Consider the following 18,111-nt stretch of genomic DNA (forward strand, 5'->3'; position numbering starts at 1 on the left):
ATTTATACTATTTTCTACATTGTACAATAATAGTGAATTCATCAAAACTATGAAATGACACATATGGAATCATGTAGTAAGCAAAAAAGTATTGAACAAATCAAAACATATTTTAGATTCTTCAAAGTAACCACTAGTTTGCCTTGATAACAGCTTTGTGCACTCTTGGCATTCTCTCAACCAGCTTCACCTGGAATGCTTTTCCAACAGACTTGAAGGAGATCCCACATATGCTGAGCACTTGTTGGCTGCTTTTCCTTCAGTCTGCGGTCCAACTCATCCCAAACCATCTCAATGGGGTTGAGGTCAGGTGATTGTGGAGGACAGGCCATCTGATGCAAAACACCATCACTCTTCTTCTTGGTCAAATAGCCCTTACACAGCCTGGAGGTGTGTTGGGTCATTGTCCTGTTGAAAAACAAATGATAGTCCCATTAAGCGCAAACCAGATGGGATGGCGTATCGCTGCAGAATGCTGTGGTAGCCATGCTGGTTAAGTGTGCATTGAATTCTAAATAAATCCTTGACAGTGTCACCAGCAAAGCACCCATACACTATCACACCTCCTCCTCTGTATTTCACGTGGGAACCACACATGCAGAGCAGAGGTCGACCCATTCATCGGAATGGCCGATTAATTAGGGCCGATTTCAAGTTTTCATAACAATCGGAAATCTGTATTTTTGGGCGCCAGCCAATTTGCCAATTTATTTTTTTTATTTTAATTGTTTTATACCTTCATTTAACTAGGCAAGTCAGTTAAGAACACATTCTTATTTTCAATGACGGCTTAGGAACGGTGGATTAACTGCCTTGTTCAGGGGCAGAACGACAGATTTTTTACCTTGTCAGCTCGAGGGATCCAATCTTGCAACCTTACAGTTAACTAGTCCAATGCAATAACGACTTGCCTCTCTCTCATTGCACTCCACAAGGAGACTGCCTGTTACGCGAATGCAGTAAGCCAAGGTAAGTTGCTAGCTAGCATTAAACTTATCTTATAAAAAACAATAAATCATAATCACTAGTTAACTACACATGGTTGATGATATTACTAGATATTATCTAGCGTGTCCTGCGTTGCATATAATCTGACTGAGCAAACAAGCATACAAGTATCTAAGTATCTGACTGAGCGGTGGTAGGCAGAAGCAGGCGCGTAAACATTCATTCAAACAGCGCTTTCGTGAGTTTTGCCAGCAGCTTTTTGTTGTGCGTCAAGCATTGCGCTGTTAATGACTTCAAGCCTATCAACTCCCGAGATGAGGCTTGTGTAACCGAAGTGAAATGGCTGGCTAATTAGCGAGCTCTAATTGTCGTTGTGTTGCTGGTTCGAGCCCAGAGAGGAGTAAGGAGAGGGACGGAAGCTATGCAGTTACACTGGCAATACTAAAGTGCCAATAAGAACATCCAATAGTCAAAGGTTAATGAAATACAAATGGTATAGAGGGAAATAGTCCTATAATTCCTATAATAACTACAACCTAAAACTTCTTACCTGGGAATATTGAAGACTCATGTTAAAAGGAACCACCAGCTTTCATATGTTCTCATGTTCTGAGCAAGGAACTGAAACGTTAGCTTTCTTACATAGCACATATTGCACTTTTACATTCCTCTTCAACACATTGTTTTTGCATTATTTAAACCAAATTGAACATGTTTCATTATTTACTTGAGGCTAAATTGATTTTATTTATGTATTATATTAAGTTAAAATAAGTGTTCATTCAGTATTGTTGTAATTGTCATTATTACAAATAATAAAAAAAAATGGCAGATTAATCGGTATCGGCTTTTTTGGTCCTCCAATAATCGGTATCGGTATCGGCTTTTTTGGTCCTCCAATAATCGGTATCGGTATCGGCGTTGAAAAATCATAATCGGTCAACCTTTAATGCAGAGATCATCCGTTCACCTACTCTGCGTCTCACAAAGACACGGCAGTTGGAACCAAAAATCTAAAATTTGGACTCATCAGATCAAAGGACAGATTTCCACCGGTCTAATGTCCATTGTTCGTGTTTCTTGGCTCAAGCAAGTCTCTTCTTCTTATTGGTGTCCTTTAGTAGTGGTTTCTTTGCAGCAATTCGACCATGAAGGCCTGATTCACACAGTCTCCTCTGAACAGTTGATGTTGAGATGTGTCTGTTACCTGAACTCCTGTGAAGCATTTATTTTGGTTGCAATTTCTGAAGCCGTTAACTCTAATGAACTTATCCTCTGCAGCAGAGGTAACTCTGGGTCTTCCTTTCCTGTGGCGGTCCTCATGAGAGCCAGTTTCATCATAGTGCTTGATGGTTTTTGCGACTACGCTTGAAAAAACTATCAAAGTTCTTGACATTCTCTGCATTGACTAACTAATGTCTTAAAGTAATCTTAAAGCTTTAGTTTCTCTTTGAGCTGTTTTTGCCTTAACATTTTTATTTATTTAACTAGGCAAGTCTTTTAAGAACAAAATATTATTTACAATGACGGCAATAACTGCCTTGTTCAGGGGCAGAACAATAGCTCTTTACCTTTCAAGGATTTCAAGGATTTTATCCAGCAACCTTTCGGTTACTGGCCCAACGCTTTAACCACTACCTGCCGCCCTTGGACTTGGTATTTATTTATTTGTATTTTTTGTTGAATTTTACCCCCTTTTTCTCCCCAATTTCGTGGTATCCAATTGTTTAGTAGCTACTATCTTGTCTCATCGCTACAACTCCCGTACGGGCTCGGGAGAGACAAAGGTTGAAAGTCATGCGTTCTCCGATACACAACCCAACCAAGCCGCACTGCTTCTTAACACAGCGCCATCCAACCCGGAAGCCAGCCGCACCAATGTGTCGGAGGAAACACCGTGCACCGTGCAACCTTGGTTAGCGCGCACTGCGCAGGAGTCCCTGGTGCGTGATGAGACAAGGATTTCCCTACCGTCCAAACCCTCCCTAACCCGGACAACGCTGCGTCGCCCCACGGACCTGCAGAACAGCGCCCTTAACCACTGAGCCACCTGGGAGGCCCTTGGACTTGGTATTTTACCAAATAGTGCTATCTTCTAAATACCACCCCTGCCTTTTCACAACACAATTGAAAGCTCAACTTAAAGCTCAAACTCATTAAGGAAAGAAATTCCATAAGTGAACTTTTAACAAGGCACACCTGCTAATTGAAATCCATTCCAGGTGACTTCCTCGTGAGGCTGGTTGAGAGAATGCTAAGAGTGTGCAAAGCTGTCATCAAGGCAAAGGGTGGCTACTTTGAAGAATCTCAAATACAAAATATGTTTTGATTTGTTTTACACTTTTTTGGTTACTACCTGATTCCACATATGTTATTTCATAGTTTTGATGTCTTCACTATTATTCCACAAGGTAGAAAATAGTAGAAATAAAGAAAAACCCTTGAATGAGTAGGTGTGTCCAAACTGTTTTGTAACTATTTGTAATTATCTTTCTCTTTGAATGTTATTTTCTTTTGACAGGGGTTACACAGACAACCAAACAAACTGCACCACACAGACCAAGTACAATAAAAATGAATAAGGATAGAGCAAAACGTTATACAAAAAGGCAGTCATAAATTTTTTTTTTTTTAAACATCACAATTGTAACATAGGTAATTTATGGGAGTTTTTCTACATAGGATCCCAATGGAGACCAGATTTTCCTAAATGTATCAGACCTCTGGTATAAATCAAAGGTACGTTTCTCTAGAGGTAGGATAGCAGAAGCTAGAGAAAGCCACATTATCGCAGATGGTACTTCAGGTGTGGACAATAATAACAATATGCACATACAAGGGTATTGAACAGATGTTCAGAGTCAGGATCAAACACAACCTTACAATCAAAGTAGAGCAAATACACATTCGGTGAAAAAGCTAATTGTCTACCCAAGATCTTTTAGATGTGTAAATGAATATCATTCCATGACTGGATACTGCGACAGTACCAAACAAAAATACACGAAGAGTGCCAGTATCCTGTTTACATTTAAAACATAAATGTGATGCACTGGAAAACATTCTGTGAAGGCAGACCGGTTTAAAGTAGGTTCTATAAAAAATGTTGAAACCTAGTTATTGTATGCTTATGGAGGTGCATTTGGGGTGGACCCTTTCGCAGATAGAAGCCCGTTCTTCCTCACCGAATGCATGTCCAATGTCTCTCTCCCAAACATGTCTTCAAGATAGTAGATAGGATGAGGCACTTCTGTTCAATAAAATAGAATATATGTCTGAGATTAAACCTCTCCGAACAGTAGATTTCGTAAATAGTTTTTCAACTTCAGTCATTTGAAAACGTAGTTTATCGGGCTTTCTTCTGACCCTCTATGAAATGTCTAAGTTGTAGGTACTTTAAATAAATCTTTGGGGGGAATCTGGATTAAGGGCAATCGGTGACCAAGTACCTCCTTGCTTCTTTCCAAGCTAAGAGTGCATTACAGTATGTACTGTGACATTGTCAGATAAAGACTGGATCTTTTCAAAGCTATTAATAAATGGTAAGGAAGTGCTCTTGGATGACATGCTATTGATTCCATTACCAACCTAGAGTGAGTGGCATCTGTCTAGGCACCAACTAATCATGTGCTTGATCTGTGCAGACCAGTAATAGAGTTGCAGATTTGGAAAAGAGACCCCTCCTAAATCCTTAGACTTCATTAGCTTGGTACATTTGATTGTAGGTTTATTTTTGTCCCAGATAAACACAAAAACACAGATATATTTGCATTCATTTTCTGAAAAAAAAGGACTGAGATAGACAGCAGGGAATATTTTGGAATAGGTAACTTAGCCGTGGAAGGATATTCATCCTGACGACATTAATTCTGCCAAAAAGAGAGTTGGTAGGGTAGACCAGTTACTCGGATCCTGTCTAATCTTTGTGAGCAAAGGCATATCATTTGAAGTAAACAGGTCTTTAAGATTTGGAGTAACACATATGCCCACGTATTTTAAGCCTGTTTCAGACCATCGTTTCTAAGTTGATTGTAGAAGGGATATTCAAAGGTAAAGCCGTGGATTTATCCATGTTAATTTTGTACCCTGACAGGTGATGTCTCTTTCAGACATATTATTTAGAGCAGGCATGAAGATAGGGCATGTCTCAGGCCAGAACGTCTTGTCGAACTCTGCCGAGAAGCCGTCTAGGCCGGCTGCCTTGCCAGAAGGCACTGCCTTAATAGTGTCCCAAACCTATTCAGGAGTAAAGGGTGCATTTAGTCAATTTCTATGCTCATCAGATATAATGGGCAAGATAATCTTATTCAGATATTTTGCAATTTCGTTGTTCGATCTTGTACGTTGTGAAGTATAAAGGAACGTATAGAAGTTGCAAAAGAAAATAATTGATAAGCAATTGATCATAATAAGTGGAGCCATCTGCCATTCTTATAGACTTAATCAATCTTTCATTCTGTTCTTTTTAAAGTTGGTGTGCAAGTAGACGGCTCAGACGGTTACCAAACTCACTCTATTTTTGCTTGGTAAAAAAACAACAGTTTTTTTTTTGCATGCTTTGTATGCTCTAAATTGAGTTTGGCCTCAGCACAACTTAGTGAATTCCAGTTCTCCGGAGTTGGTGGTTGTTTATGAAAAAGTTCTAAATGCTTTACTAAATGCTTCTTCCATTCTAAGCTTCTTGATCAGAGAGGCATGGGAAATGATATGACCCCTTATGGTTGCTTTGGCAGCATCCCAGACAGTTGCAGCTCAAACAGGAGAGAGTTGATTGTCGAGGCAGTAATGTGATCATTTATCTTTTATCACAGAGCAGAATCCTTCATTGTTAAGCAGAGACGTATTAAGTCTCCAATATCTCATTTTGGGAACTGTTTTGCCGATTTCAATATCTATATACACTGGGGCATGGTCGGAAATTACTATAGAGCCAATAGCACATGACTGGACAACATGCATGCAAATAGAGGGCATATAAAAAATTGTCCAATCTAGAATATGAATTATAGGGTCTAGAGTAGAAAGTATAGTCTCTTTCCGTGTCAAATTGCCAATTGGCAACCCATCCATTATAGGATTAATTGATACATAAACAAACATTACAATAATTCACTATGGTAATTAAATGATCATTCTTCTTCCGGCGTTCTCTGCATTGCGCATCACAAAAAGAGTGAAAAAATACATAATAGTAAGTAAGGTCATCCAAAGAATAATTACATCCCTAGAGCAGTAAAATAATATACATTCATATATACATACATACATGCATACACACTGCCATATATACAGATACCTACTGCGGCAGATGGCAGGGAGAAGTGAGGGGAGTGTTTATTGAAGAGAGATATCTTGCAGCCCGCTGGTTCCACCCCCTCACCTCTCCCTGCCGTCTGCCACAATAGGTACACTATGTGTATATATGCAGTGTGTATGTATGTATATATTTATGCATATTATTTGACTATTTTATGGACTTCCTGCCCCAGGCGAGCCTGTGGATCATCAAGCCAGGGAGCACTGGGGGATAAAAGAGGAAGCGGCCTGCACAACGGGGCAGAGAACAGAGAGGGAAGTAAGAGGAATAACTGTGTGATTACTCGTTGTGACCTGGACTGTCTGACTACCCCAACTGTGTACCGAACCGGATTGGCTGAAGACCCGAGTTTTAGGATTACACCTGGAGAACAGAACAGACAAGGAGAACGGATTGTGGACTGGGAAATGGTTGGTGAATTCCCCCCTTTTCACCAGTGTGCAAAACTCCCTAATGAACTCCCCATTTGCATTCTAGTTGTGCTCCTTGTGCGTGTTTGGTTATTGAACTTGGTGACGTGGAAACCTCACACCCTTGAACCTGCTACACTACCTACATACCTACATACATACATATATACATACAGTGGGGCAAAAAAGTATTTAGTCAGCCACCAATTGTGCAAGTTCTCCCACTTAAAAAGATGAGAGAGGCCTGTAATTTACATCATAGGTACACTTCAACTATGACAGACAAAATTGAGAATAAAAAAAATCCAGAAAATCACATTGTAGGATTTTTAATGAATTTATTTGCAAATTATGGTGGAAAATAAGTATTTTGTCAATAACAAAAGTTTATCTCAATACTTTGTTATATACCCTTTGTTGGCAATGACAGAGGTCAAACGTTTTCTGTAAGTCTTCACAAGGTTTTCACACACTGTTGCTGGTATGTTGGCCCAGTCCTCCATGCAGATCTCCTCTAGAGCAGTGATGTTTTGGGGCTGTTGCTGGGCAACACAGACTTTCAACTCCCTCCAAAGATTTTCTATGGGGTTGAGATCTGGAGACTGGCTAGGCCACTCCAGGACCTTGAAATGCTTTTTTACGAAGCCACTCCTTCGTTGCCCGGGCGGTGTGTTTGGGATCATTGTCATGCTGAAAGACCCAGCCACATTTCATCTTCAATGCCCTTGCTGATGGAAGGAGGTTTTCACTCAAAATCTCACGATACATGGCCCCATTCATTCTTTCCTTTACACGGATCAGTCGTCCTTGGCCCTTTGCATAAAAACAGCCCCAAAGGATGATGTTTCCACCCCCATGCTTCACAGTAGGTATGGTGTTCTTTGGATGCAACTCAGCATTCTTTGTCCTCCAAACACGGCGAGTTGAGTTTTTACCAAAAAGCTCTATTTTGGTTTCATCTGACCATATGCCATTCTCCCAATCTTCTTCTAGATCATCCAAATGCTCTCTAGCAAACTTCAGCCGCGCCTGGACATGTACTGGCTTAAGCAGGGGGACACGTCTGGCACTGCAGGATTTGAGTCCCTGGCGGCGTAGTGTGTTATTGATGGTAGGCTTTGTTACTTTGGTCCCAGCACTCTGCAGGTCATTCACTAGGTCCCCCCCGTGTGGTTCTGGGATTTTTGCTCACAGTTCTTGTGATCATTTTGACCCCACGGGGTGAGATCTTGCGTGGAGCCCCAAATCGAGGGAGATTATCAGTGGTCTTGTATGTCTTCCATTTCCTAACAATTGCTCCCACAGTTGATTTCTTCAAACAAAGCTGCTTACCTATTGCAGATTCAGTCTTCCCAGCCTGGTGCAGGTCTACAATTTTGTTTCTGGTGTCCTTTGACAGCTCTTTTGGTCTTGGCCATAGTGGAGTTTGGAGTGTGACTGTTTGAGGTTATGGACAGGTGTCTTTTATACTGATAACAAGTTCAAGCAGGTACCATTAATACAGGTAACGAGTGGAGGACAGAGGAGCCTCTTAAAGAAGAAGTTACAGGTCTGTGAGAGCCAGAAATCTTGCTTGTTTGTAAGTGACCAAATACTTAATTTGCAAATAAATTAATTAAAAATCCTACAATGTGATTTTCTGGATTTCTTTTTCTAATTTTGTCTGTCATAGTTGAAGTGTACATATGATGAAAATTACAGGCCTCTCTCATCTTTTTAAGTGGGAGAACTTGCACAATTGGTGTCTGACTAAATACTTTTTTGCCCCACTGTACGTACACACACACACACACACACACACACACACACACACACACATTCCCTTTCTTAGGTCAGTTAGGATCACCACTTTGTTTTAAGAATGTGAAATGTAAGAATAATAGTAGAGAGAATTATTTATTTCAGCTTTTATTTCTTTCATCACATTCCCCGTGGGTTAGAAGTTGACATACACTCAATTAGTATTTGGTAGCATTGCCTTTAAATTGTTTAACTTGGGTCAAACGTTTCGAGTAGCCTTCCAAAAGCTTCCCACAATAAGTTGGGTGAATTTTGGCCCATTCCTCCTGACAGAGATGGTGTAACTGAGTCAGGTTTGTAGGCTTCCTTGCTCGCACACACTTTTTCAGGTCTGCCCACAAGTTTTCTATAGGATTTGAGCTCAGGGTTTGTGATGGCCACTCCAGAACCTTGACTTTGTTGTCACAACTTTGGAAGTATGCTTGGGGTAATTGTCGATTTGGGAGACCCATTTGCGACCAAGCTTTATCTTCCTGACTGATGTCTTGAGATCTATTTTGTGAAGTGCACCAGTCCCTACTGCAGCAATGCACCCCCACAACATGATGCTGCCACCCCAGCATCATGGTTGGGATGGTGTTCTTCGGCTTGCAAGCCTCCCCCTTTTTCCTCCAAACATAATGATGGTCATTATGGCCAAACAGTTCTATTTTTGTTTCATCAGACCAGGGGACATTTCTCCAAAAAGTACCATCTTTGTCCCCATGTGCAGTTGCAAACCGTAGTCTGGCTTTTTTATGGCGGTTTTGGAGCAGTGGCTTCTTCCTTGCTGAGCGGCCTGTCAGGTTATGTCAATATAGGACTCGTTTTACTGTGGATATAAGATACTTTTGTACCTGTTTCCTCATCTTCACAAGGTCCTTTGCTGTTGTTCTGGGATTGATTTGCCCTTTTCGCACCAAAGTACGTTCATCTCTAGGAGACAGAGCGCGTCTCCTTTCTGAGCGGTATGACGGCTGTGTGGTACCTTGGTGTTTATACTTGAATACTGTTGTTTGTGGTACCTTCAGGTGTTTGGAAATTGCTCCGAAGGATGAACCAGACTTGTGGAGGTCTACAATTTGTTTTCTGAGGTCTTGGTTTATTTCTTTTTATTTTCCCATGATGTCAAGCAAATGACATGTCATGCACGAAGTAGATGTCCTAATCGACCTGACAAAACTATAGTTTGTTAATAAGAAATTTGTGGAGTGGTTGAAAAATCACGTTTTAATGACTCCAACCTAAGTGTATGTAAACTTCTGACTTCAACTGTATCTCATAACCTGTGACTTAAGGAGTCGGGTGAATTAAGAACTCCTTTACGTGAAATATATTTTCCTGTTTGCCTCAATGCCTTGGCTATAGGCCTGACACCCTGTGGCACAGAGTAGCACTGTGGAGTGGCTGTACTCCACTGTTCGCTACTGATCCTGTGTTAGACTGGTGATGGCCAGGGGATGTTGAACTGTGAAAATCTATAAAATCTCTCAGTCCCAAATGAAAATATTTTTGCGCACAAAAACACAGACATATGCAAAAAAAATACCAGATATAGCAGTTTGTAATCGTTAAAAAAATAAAATAAAATAAATAAATAAATAAATATATATATATATATATATACAAACAAGCCTGAAAGTAGGGAATAATCCTGCTATCTTTCATCATGAAAGGTCCACGTTGGGACGCGGGCAGATGAATTCAATGACACTTCCTGCGTAGCCTCAACTGTCTGTCCTCTGGGCACAGAAGTGACAACAGGTACAAGTCCACTGCCACCATTGAAATTCCATGCTACAGTGATAAAGTTGACCACATCTGAGGGGTTGAGGGTGGTATTGAACGTGATGTTCTTTCCCAGTACCACAAACAAAAAGGGCCAGCTGGCAGTATGCCCTCTCCATTGCAGTATCCTGAGAGAGATTGGTTTTTACAAGTGTGGATGGCGTGGATATAGGCCTAAACTATCTGCAGTGGCAAGACAGAGAATATCCACCGAATACATCAAGAAACATTGTTTTCTTCGCTCCCCTATTTAATGCAACGGTCATAATGTATTCAGTAATCTTACCAACAGCTGACATGAAAAGTCATAACGTGACCTCAAAATGAACAAAAAAAAAAGCATGAAAAAAGCATGAAAAAAAGCATGAAAAAAGCATGAAAAAAGCATGAAAAAAAGCATGAAAAAAGCATGAAAAAAAGCATGAAAAAAAGCATGAAAAAAAGCTTGAAAAAAGCATGAAAAAAGCATGAAAAAGCATGAAAAAAGCATGAAAAAAAGCATGAAAAAAGCATGAAAAAGCATGAAAAAAAGCATGAAAAAAAGCATGAAAAAAAGCTTGAAAAAAGCATGAAAAAAGCATGAAAAAGCATGAAAAAAGCATGAAAAAAAGCATGAAAAAAAGCATGCTACTTGTCACTTTTACCGACTGAACGACTCTTATTCTGAACTCTACTGCACTGTAGCTCCTTCTACTGAGACAGAATGCATTGTTGAGGCCTCTCATGCCTTGTATGAGTCTGTCAGTGCGGTGTACAACATCCTGTGTGACAGACCACCGATAACACAACTAGATACAGCAGGAAAGTGCAACTTCTAGATATTAAATCAGGTTTATGTCCATGCACACACCGGCACGGACATATGCAACGACACAAGATTCAGACGTTTGTATACTGTTTATTTTTATTTTATTCCAAATACCTTTGTGTGTCTATATATTTAACATCAGACGACTACGCCCCTCTTACAGTACCCCACACTTCAACAGTAGTAATAACAATATAATCGTAATAATATACATTTGTCGTCATTTTCTTAATAATCCATTTAGCACTGGTATAGAAATCTGAGGGAAAATGAGAGAGAAAGAAAGAGCATTAAATATGACAAAATACACTTCGACACCATTCTTTCCTCTGTATGCACTCACACACACACACATACACACTTATGACCCCCATATGAATCACACAGAACACACATTAACACAGGTTTCCTTTTACCATTGGCCAGACAGGACTGTGCATTACGTTTCTCCTGTTCTGCTTTGTACGTATGCAATCATCGTTTTTGTCTCATTTGTCATTCCTTGTGCTGAGTTTGGTATTCTCCTTTTCTCTTGCTATTTATATCCAGTTTATTGAATTCTGATCTGTTTGAAGGATTCACAAAGTACCGTGTTGTTTAACTGTGCTCTGTAGCTCTGTTGCGTTGTAATTTGATGGGGCTATGATACACTAACTCTGTGTTTAAAACTCTGTGGCAAAACTGGCTTGTTGATCAGTGGAAGGCAAGGCCACTCTCTGCTACTCTGACAAGCAAACGTGGACTGTAATATTGAGTCCTGTGATCTGGGTGTATTGTCAGAATGTGTTTTAGAGAAGGCCTCTTTAGACTATTGACCTTTGAACTTTGTTCCCGGGCTTGTGACTGGTGGGAAAGAGACCTCATTTACGCACGAATGGTCATGATCTCCACATTGGCTTTCGTAAGGATCTTTAATGACAGACCAAAAACATGAGTCAATAACTAAACAGTGACCAAGAAACCAATGACGGCAATAAAAAGATATTCGAAAGAAAGAAAGAAAGATAGAAAATAAATTAGGCGAGTTAGACTCTGACAGAAAGCAAATCAAAAACACAAATTCCAAAGTTCAAGCTCTTCCAGCTGCTCTGGGGAAAAAAATATGCATCTTCTTGGCGAGAACCGACTTCTTGAAACGCAAGAGTTTCTGTGTGTTTGAAGTCTCTATGGTCCCCTGAATCTCTCCAGCGCTTGTTGGATAGGTCAAGTCCTCCCATCAGATCCAAGTGAAAGAGAAGGTCAAAAGCCAAACCAGGCAGCTTGAACACACTTATGCTTACTGTTGAACGGTCACCACGTGGTCTCTCACTGCACCGTAAAGGCAGCTAACGGTCATATGTGGTCAAAAGTCATTTCCCACTCCATAGACAGCCTGATCCATTGCTTAGCAGGATTCCTGGTTTAGGAGGACGGCCTTGACTAGGTTGGTGTCTCCGCAAATTCTGCCCTGGATAATAACCCCCTCAAATGGGTCAGAGTGGTTTGATCCTGCCGTGTCAATGCGCTACAAGCTCACAGCCCCTTCCGCTCCTCGTTCCTACGCGTTTCTCTGTTGAACCCTGACATTTGACTTTTAACCCTCGACCCTTGTCACATGTCCGATCCCTCCGTCCCTCCTCAGTCTTGTTTCCCCAGCAGCAGGTCTGTGGTTGGCGCCTTCGCCGGGGGTAAGGGCCGCGGAGGGGGCGTGGGCTTAGGTTTGGGTCGCTTGGGGCTCGCTGTGCCGCAGCCGCCCCCCTCGCTGTCGGTGTTGGTGGATGAGGGTGGAGGGGGTGGAGTGAGGCGGGGCAGGGACATGGAAGAGTGTGGGCCGAGGTGGGGCGGGATGCGTGAGAAGGACGATGCTGACCTCAGGCTTTGGATGCGCCGACACTCCTGGCAGATCCGCACATGGGCACAGCTCCGGGAGGGTGGCGCCGTGGCAGCCTCGGGCAGGGGAGGGGGTGTTGTGGTGTTGGCACCCAGCGGGTCCTCCAGGAGGCGCTGTGGCCCCGGACCCATGTCTGAGGGCCCCCCCCCTACGGCCCCACACCCCCCCCCTGCTGCTCCCCCTCCACCAGTCAGGTGGCCCGAGCTGCTGTACAGCTTGCCGTTGCTGAGGCGCATCTCGCGGACTAGGCGGATGGGTCTCGGGACACCCAGCTGGAGGCGGGTGGGGTGGCGCAAGACGCCGCCAGTGCTGGCCAAGGGACGCCGCCGCCGAGAGCGTGAGCTCTTCTTACAGGAGATGGCGTTGCGGAACTCAGTCAGCATCTCCTGACACACTGACACCTAGGCGAGAGAGAAGAGGAAGATGGAGCGAGAGAGGGAGGGAGAGAGAACGACAGAGAGAGGGAGAGGCAGGATAGGGAGATAAAGAGAGAAGGGGATGATCGTGTGAATGTGTGGGAGAAGGACAGAGGAAAATCTTCAGAGGTTTACTAAACTTGTTGCACTGTTCAAATACGGTGTGACCTCTGGGCAATGGCAATATGACAAATAAGTAGCTACCTCCAGTGACACTGACACGCATTCAAAAGGATCTCACATACAGAACGAAGCTAAAGACGGAGCGACAACGGAGACAGGAATCACAAATACAAAGAAAGCAGCGAGCAGAGATAAAGTAGGGGCAAATGAAAGTCACAAACAGCTTTTTACCCAGACGGCAATGAAATAAACAACACAATGGACTAGCGGGAGGAATAACAATGACCAACACAAAACATAGAGACAGAGACAGAGGAGTGTGAGAGAGAGAGAGAGAGAGAGAGAGAGAGAAAGGGGGAGAGAGAACTGAATCACAGACATCCTAGAGAGAGAGCTATAGAGACGAGGGAGCGAGAGAGAAATGGAGAGAAACAAAGGACAGAGAAAGGAAAACGCAGATGTCGACCATTACCCTCTGTTTGTATGCAGCCATATACACAACAACACGACGACGCCGAAGCACAACACCCACTGCACTACACACCACACGAGAGAGAGAGGGAGAGAGAGAGAGGGAGAGAGAGAGAGAGAGCGCGAGCGGCCGGGCGAGCTGGAGTTGTGTTGCCATAGTAACCTACTGGAGTGCGTCTGTGGTTTTGGCCGGGGCAGGAGTGAGGGCGTACCTCGTCTGTCTCTGCCGAGCGGCGGGTGGACCACACAAACTCCATGACGGCCACGAACACAGCGATGATGAGGCCGCAGATCAACACCACGAAGATGCCCCCGATGTTCTCCATGCCCAGACCTGTGGAGGAACAGAGGAATTATGTACACAGTTCGAACAACACGGACAGAGAGGGAATGGTAGGGCTGTGTGTAAGGACATACACATGCACGACACGCACACAGATATTTGTGATTACCCCGGCACACACATAGGGCACAGAAAAAGCCCAGGACACGATGAAATAGCCTCCACAGGATCATAAGGTCATTTTCACACTCTCTATACAAAGCCTTAGGGGGGCGAAAAGCTCTGGGAACCTTAAGCGGCCTAATGTTCCTACAGGGAGTGTGTGTGTTGCCAAAGACAGTCACCCAAGTCATGGACCGTTCTCTCTGCTACCGCACGGCAAGCGGTACCGGAGCGTTAAGCCTAGGTCTAAAAGTCTCCTTAACAGCTTCTACCCCCAAGCCATGAGACTGCTGAACAATGAATCAAACGGCCACCCGGACTATTTACATTGACCCCCGCCCCACTTTGTTTTTACACTGCTGCTACTCGCTGTTATTATCTATACATAGTCACTACCCCTAGCCTACATGTACAAATGACCTTGACTAACCAGTACCACCTGGTTAGTCGAGGTACCCTAACCCTAACCCTAACCCTAACCCCTGCATATAGCCTCCTTATTGTTATTTTATTGTGTTACTTTTTTATTACATTTTTTTACTTCAGTTTATTTAGTAAATATTTTCTGAACTCTATTTCTTGAACTGCATTGTTTGTTAAAGGGCTTGTAAGTAAGCATTTCTCGGTAGGGTCTACACCTGTTGTGTACGGCGCATGTGGCTAATAACAGACCTCCATCCTATGCTAGCTTGCTACCGATGGCCTGGCTAGCTGTCTAAATCGCCGTGACCCCCAACCAACCTCTCTACTCACTGGACCCTTTTGATCACTCGACAAAGCATGCCTCTCCAATAAGCCTTGTCCATTGCTGTTCTGGTTAGTGTTTATTGGCTTATTTCACTGTAGAGCCTCTAGTCCTGCTCACTATACCTTATCCAACCGATTAGTTCCACCACCCACACATGCAATGACATCTCCTGGTTTCAATGATGTTTCTAGAGACAATATTTCTCTATTCATCACTCAATACCTAGGTTTACCTCCACTGTATTCACATCCTACCATACTTTGTCTGTACATTATACCTTGATGCTATTTTATCGCCCCCAGAAACCTCCTTTTACTCTCTGTTCCAGACGTTCTAGACGACCAATTCTCATTGCTTTTAGCCGTACCCTTATTTTACTCCTCCTCTGTTCCTCTGGCGATGTAGAGGTGAATCCAGGCCCTGCAGTGCCTAGCTCCACTCCTATACCCCAGGCGCTCTCTTTTGACGACTTCTGTAACCGTAATAGCCTTGGTTTCATGCATGTTAACATTAGAAGCCTCCTCCCTAAGTTTGTTCTATTCACTGCTTTAGCACACTCTGCCAACCCGGATGTTCTAGCTGTGTCTGAATCCTTGCTTAGGAAGACCACCAAAAATTCTGACATTTTAATCCCAAACTACAACATTTTCAGACAAGATAGAACTGCCAAAGGGGGCGGTGTTGCAATCTACTGCAAAGATAGCCTGCAGAGTTCTGTCCTACTATCCAGGTCTGTACCCAAACAATTTGAACTTCTACTTTTAAAAATCCACCTCTCTAAAAACAAGTCTCTCACCGTTGCCGCCTGCTATAGACCACCCTCTGCCCCAGCTGTGCTCTGGACACCATATGTGAACTGATTGCCCCCCATCTATCTTCAGAGCTCGTGCTGCTAGGCGACCTAAACTGGAACATGCTTAACACCCCAGCCATCCTACAATCTAAACTTGATGCCCTCAATCTCACACAAATGATCAATGAACCTACCAGGTACCTCCCCAAAGCCTTAAACACGGGCACCCTCATAGATATCATCCTAACCAACTTGCCCTCTAAATACACCTCTGCTGTCTTCAACCAAGATCTCAGCGATCACTGCCTCATTGCCTGCATCCGTAATGGGTCAGCGGTCAAACGACCTCCACTCATCACTGTCAAACGCTCCCTGAAACACTTCAGCGAGCAGGCCTTTCTAATCGACCTGGCCGGGGTATCCTGGAAGGACATTGATCTCATCCCGTCAGTAGAGAATGCCTGGATATTTTTTTAAATGCCTTCCTAACCATCTTAAATAAACATGCCCCATTCAAGAAATTTAGAACCAAGAACAGATATAGCCCTTGGTTCTCCCCAGACCTGACTGCCCTTAGCCAACACAAAAACATCCTATGGCGTTCTGCATAAGCATTGAACAGCCCCCGTGATATGCAGCTGTTCAGGGAAGCTAGAAACCATTATACACAGGCAGTTAGAAAAGCTAAGGCTAGCTTTTTCAAGCAGAAATTTGCTTCCTGCAACACGAACTCAAAAAAGTTCTGGGACACTGTAAAGTCCATGGAGAATAAGAACACCTCCTCCCAGCTGCCCACTGCACTGAAGATAGGAAACACTGTCACCACTGATAAATCCACCATAATTGAGAATTTCAATAAGCATTTTTCTACGGCTGGCCATGCTTTCCACCTGGCTACTCCTACCCCGGTCAACAGCACTGCACCCCCCACAGCAACTCGCCCAAGCCTTCCCCATTTCTCCTTCTCCCAAATCCGTTCAGCGGATGTTCTGAAAGAGCTGCAAAATCTGTACCCCTACAAAATCAGCCGGGCTAGACAATCTGGACCCTTTCTTTCTAAAATTATCTGCCAAAATTGTTGCCACCCCTATTACTAGCCTGTTCAACCTCTCTTTCGTGTCGTCTGAGATTCCCAAAGATTGGAAAGCAGCTGCGGTCATCCCCCTCTTCAAAGGGGGGGACACTCTTGACCCAAACTGCTACAGACCTATATCTATCCTACCATGCCTTTCTAAAGTCTTCGAAAGCCAAGTTAACAAACAGATTACCGACCATTTCGAATCTCACCATACCTTCTCTGCTATGCAATCTGGTTTCAGAGCTGGTCATGGGTGCACCTCAGCCACGCTCAAGGTCCTAAATGATATCTTAACTGCCATCGATAAGAAACATTACTGTGCAGCCGTATTCATTGATCTGGCCAAGGCTTTCGACTCTGTCAATCACCACATCCTCATCGGCAGACTCAACAGCCTTGGTTTCTCAAATGATTGCCTCGCCTGGTTCACCAACTACTTTTCTGATAGAGTTCAGTGTGTCAAATCGGAGGGTCTGCTGTCCGGACTTCTGGCAGTCTATGGGGGTGCCACAGGGTTCAATTCTTGGACCGACTCTCTTCTCTGTATACATCAATGAGGTCGCTCTTGCTGCTGGTGAGTCTCTGATCCACCGCTACGCAGACGACACCATTCTGTATACTTCCGGCCCTTCTTTGGACACTGTGTTAACAACCCTCCAGGCAAGCTTCAATGCCATACAACTCTCCTTCCGTGGCCTCCAATTGCTCTTAAATACAAGTAAAACTAAATGCATGCTCTTCAACTGATCTCTACCTGCACCTGCCCTCCTGTCCAACATCACTACTCTGGACGGCTCTGACTTAGAATACGTGGACAACTACAAATACTTAGGTGTCTGGTTAGACTGTAAACTCTCCTTCCAGACCCATATCAAACATCTCCAATCCAAAGTTAAATCTAGAATTGGCTTCCTATTTCGCAACAAAGCATCCTTCACTCATGCTGCCAAACATACCCTTGTAAAACTGACCATCCTACCAATCCTCGACTTTGGCGACGTCATTTACAAAATAGCCTCCAATACCCTACTCAACAAATTGGATGCAGTCTATCACAGTGCAATCCGTTTTGTCACCAAAGCCCCATATACTACCCACCATTGCGACCTGTACGCTC

The 18,111-nt window shown here is 43.3% G+C and overlaps 1 protein-coding gene across 6 annotated transcripts in view; it reads right to left on the reverse strand.

The window, feature by feature from the left end:
- Positions 1 to 11,128: 11,128 nt before the first annotated feature.
- The window catches only part of LOC110496815 (glutamate receptor ionotropic, kainate 5), a 101,704-nt gene continuing 94,721 nt past the window's right edge, over positions 11,129 to 18,111 (reverse strand). For 4 of the 6 annotated variants that reach the window (XM_090208629.1, XM_036952753.2, XM_036952756.2 and 1 more), the window contains exons 20-21: positions 14,098 to 14,264; positions 11,129 to 13,321 (exon numbers count right to left, since the gene is read on the reverse strand). In XM_090208629.1, the coding sequence (XP_090064755.1) occupies positions 12,668 to 13,321; positions 14,098 to 14,264 (821 nt within the window). In that variant the 3' untranslated portion in view covers positions 11,129 to 12,667. The remainder of the gene's footprint in view (positions 13,322 to 14,097; positions 14,265 to 18,111) is intronic. The other 2 variants (XM_036952758.2, XM_036952757.2) reach the window with 1 other exon arrangement.

Source organism: Oncorhynchus mykiss, chromosome 18, assembly GCF_057628025.1.
Source record: "Oncorhynchus mykiss isolate SJ-2025 chromosome 18, ASM5762802v1, whole genome shotgun sequence".
NCBI classification, from domain to species: domain Eukaryota; kingdom Metazoa; phylum Chordata; class Actinopteri; order Salmoniformes; family Salmonidae; genus Oncorhynchus; species Oncorhynchus mykiss.